At 54.0% G+C, this 2,120-nt stretch overlaps 1 protein-coding gene across 3 annotated transcripts in view; it reads left to right on the top strand.

The window, feature by feature from the left end:
- Positions 1-734: 734 nt before the first annotated feature.
- The window catches only part of GALNT10 (polypeptide N-acetylgalactosaminyltransferase 10), a 208,357-nt gene continuing 206,971 nt past the window's right edge, over positions 735-2,120 (top strand). For 2 of the 3 annotated variants that reach the window (XM_018567553.1, XM_018567555.1), the window contains exon 1: positions 735-1,051. In XM_018567553.1, coding sequence (XP_018423055.1) covers positions 914-1,051 — 138 coding nt within the window. In that variant the 5' untranslated portion in view covers positions 735-913. The remainder of the gene's footprint in view (positions 1,052-2,120) is intronic. The other variant, XM_018567554.1, reaches the window with a different exon arrangement.

The raw sequence follows: 2,120 nt of genomic DNA, 5'->3' as shown, positions 1-2,120 counted from the left end.
AGGTTTTTTTTTAGGGCCCCCCCCATGGAGGGGGGGGGGGGGGGTGGTTTGGAATAGATCACTGTCCCTGGATGCAGGATAGTTGCTTCTATGGACAGTGATCTATTCCAAACCACATGCCACTTACAGATGCGGCCGATGTCCCCAGGTCATTAACTTGAATGGGTAACAGTGGCCGCATCTAAAGGGGGCGATTCGGGATTCCTGCCCCAGGAGTTTGTAGGTTCGCAGGAATCCCACATCACATATAGTGAATGAGGCCTAACACTGTGCGCTGTGTTACAAATAATAGTACATAGGCGTTTTCTGGTGCGATGTGCTGCAGTAGGCAGTCTATTCATATGAATATGCTGAAGAGCGGAAGAATGGCGCACCAAAATGCATGCGTCACCGCCACACAACAGTGTGACCCTAACCTCAGAGTATTGAAGCCAGGGGCTCAGCATGACAGTCAGACCAGTAACATTTGCAGAATTAGAAGCCTTCACGTTTCCCTGTTTCAATCGATCCTGTAAGATTAGATAGACCTTCACAAGGCAATGTGACAGATACAGTAATCTTTGTGTGCCTTAATTGTGTCCTTGCCTGCACTGCTGGGACTTGTAGTTCCACACCAGGGCAGACACAGCGCACAGCCACAGGTTGTGCTCGGCTCATTATAATGTGCACACGTTGGGACGCCTGGCAGCGCCCTCTTGCGGACAAGCTCGGTAGTGCCTGGACATTGGTATCAGTGCGTTCCTCGGTCTCCAGCCCGAGGGTGTAGCGGTGACGCGCTCGGAGTAAGCGGGTGCGCGCTTGGTGTGCTCGCCCCCTCTCCCGGCGGTTCGCTCGGTGGATGGCTGGCTCGGTCCCCCGGGCTGTCAGTGCAGTGTGTCGGTGAAGAGGGGAGGCGAGCGGTGCTGGGCTTCCCATGCGGCGGAAGGAGAAGCGGGTGCTGCAGGCGGTGGGGCTGGTGCTGGCCGCCCTGCTCTTCCTGCCCAACGTGGGTCTGTGGGCTCTGTACAGGGAGAGGCAACTGGAGAACAGCGGGGCTCCGGGAGACGGACAGGTGAGGAGCGACACCGGTCACGATGGCAACTGACTGAGCCACGGAGCTGACAGTCTGCGAGTGTTCCATACAAGTGTGTGTGTGAGTGAAGTGTCCCGGACTGCTGTGCTAGAAGTGTCAGTGTCCCGGACTGCTGTGCTAGAAGTGTCAGTGTCCCGGACTGATGGGCGCTTCCCGGACTGCTGTGCTAGAAGTGTCAGTGTCCCGGACTGCTGTGCTAGAAGTGTCAGTGTCCCGGACTGCTGTGCTAGAAGTGTCAGTGTCCCGGACTGCTGTGCTAGAAGTGTCAGTGTCCCGGACTGCTGTGCTAGAAGTGTCAGTGTCCCGGACTGCTGTGCTAGAAGTGTCAGTGTCCCGGACTGCTGTGGACTGCTGTGCCGGAAGTGTCAGTGCCCCGGACTGCTGTGCCGGAAGTGTCAGTGTCCCGGACTGCTTTGCTGGAAGTGTCAGTGCCCCGGACTGCTGTGCTAGAAGTGTCAGTGTCCCGGACTGCTGTGCTGGAAGTGTCAGTGCCCCGGACTGCTGTGCTGTTGTCATTGTACTCATAGATGTGTAGCATGTTCTGTGTATTGGCGTGTAGTGTGATGCTGTGCCAGGGACATGAGACATGAGGATCGGTGGTTGTGCCGGCACTCAGGACACGACGTGACTGGACGATTCTTCTTCTCCAGGATACTTCATTCTTAGTCACAAGTCTCAGATTCATCTCCTCCCCCGACATGCCAACTGATACACCCGAACAGTTCTGTGCTCCGTGTCGGCTGTGTGACAGTGCGGTGCGTTCACACCGGCACAGGGAAGCCGCGTCCGGATGTCACAGGATTTCATGTTGAAGTATAAAGGTTTTTTAGGGATTACAAGGGCCGGTGAAATCACACACAGGTGAAACTCGAATAATTAGAATATCGTGCAAAGTTCATTTATTTCACTAATGCAACTTAAAAGGTGAAACTAATATATGAGATAGACTCATTACATGCAAAGCAAGATAGTTCAAGCCGTGATTTGTCATAATTGTGATGATTATGGCTTACAGCTCATGAAAACCCCAAGAACCCCAAATCCACAA

Source organism: Nanorana parkeri, unplaced genomic scaffold, assembly GCF_000935625.1.
Source record: "Nanorana parkeri isolate BGI_ZX_2015 unplaced genomic scaffold, ASM93562v1 scaffold1061, whole genome shotgun sequence".
NCBI lineage: Eukaryota > Metazoa > Chordata > Amphibia > Anura > Dicroglossidae > Nanorana > Nanorana parkeri.
Note: the sequence above shows the minus strand (reverse complement) of the source record. Positions and strands in the feature narration are given on the sequence as shown.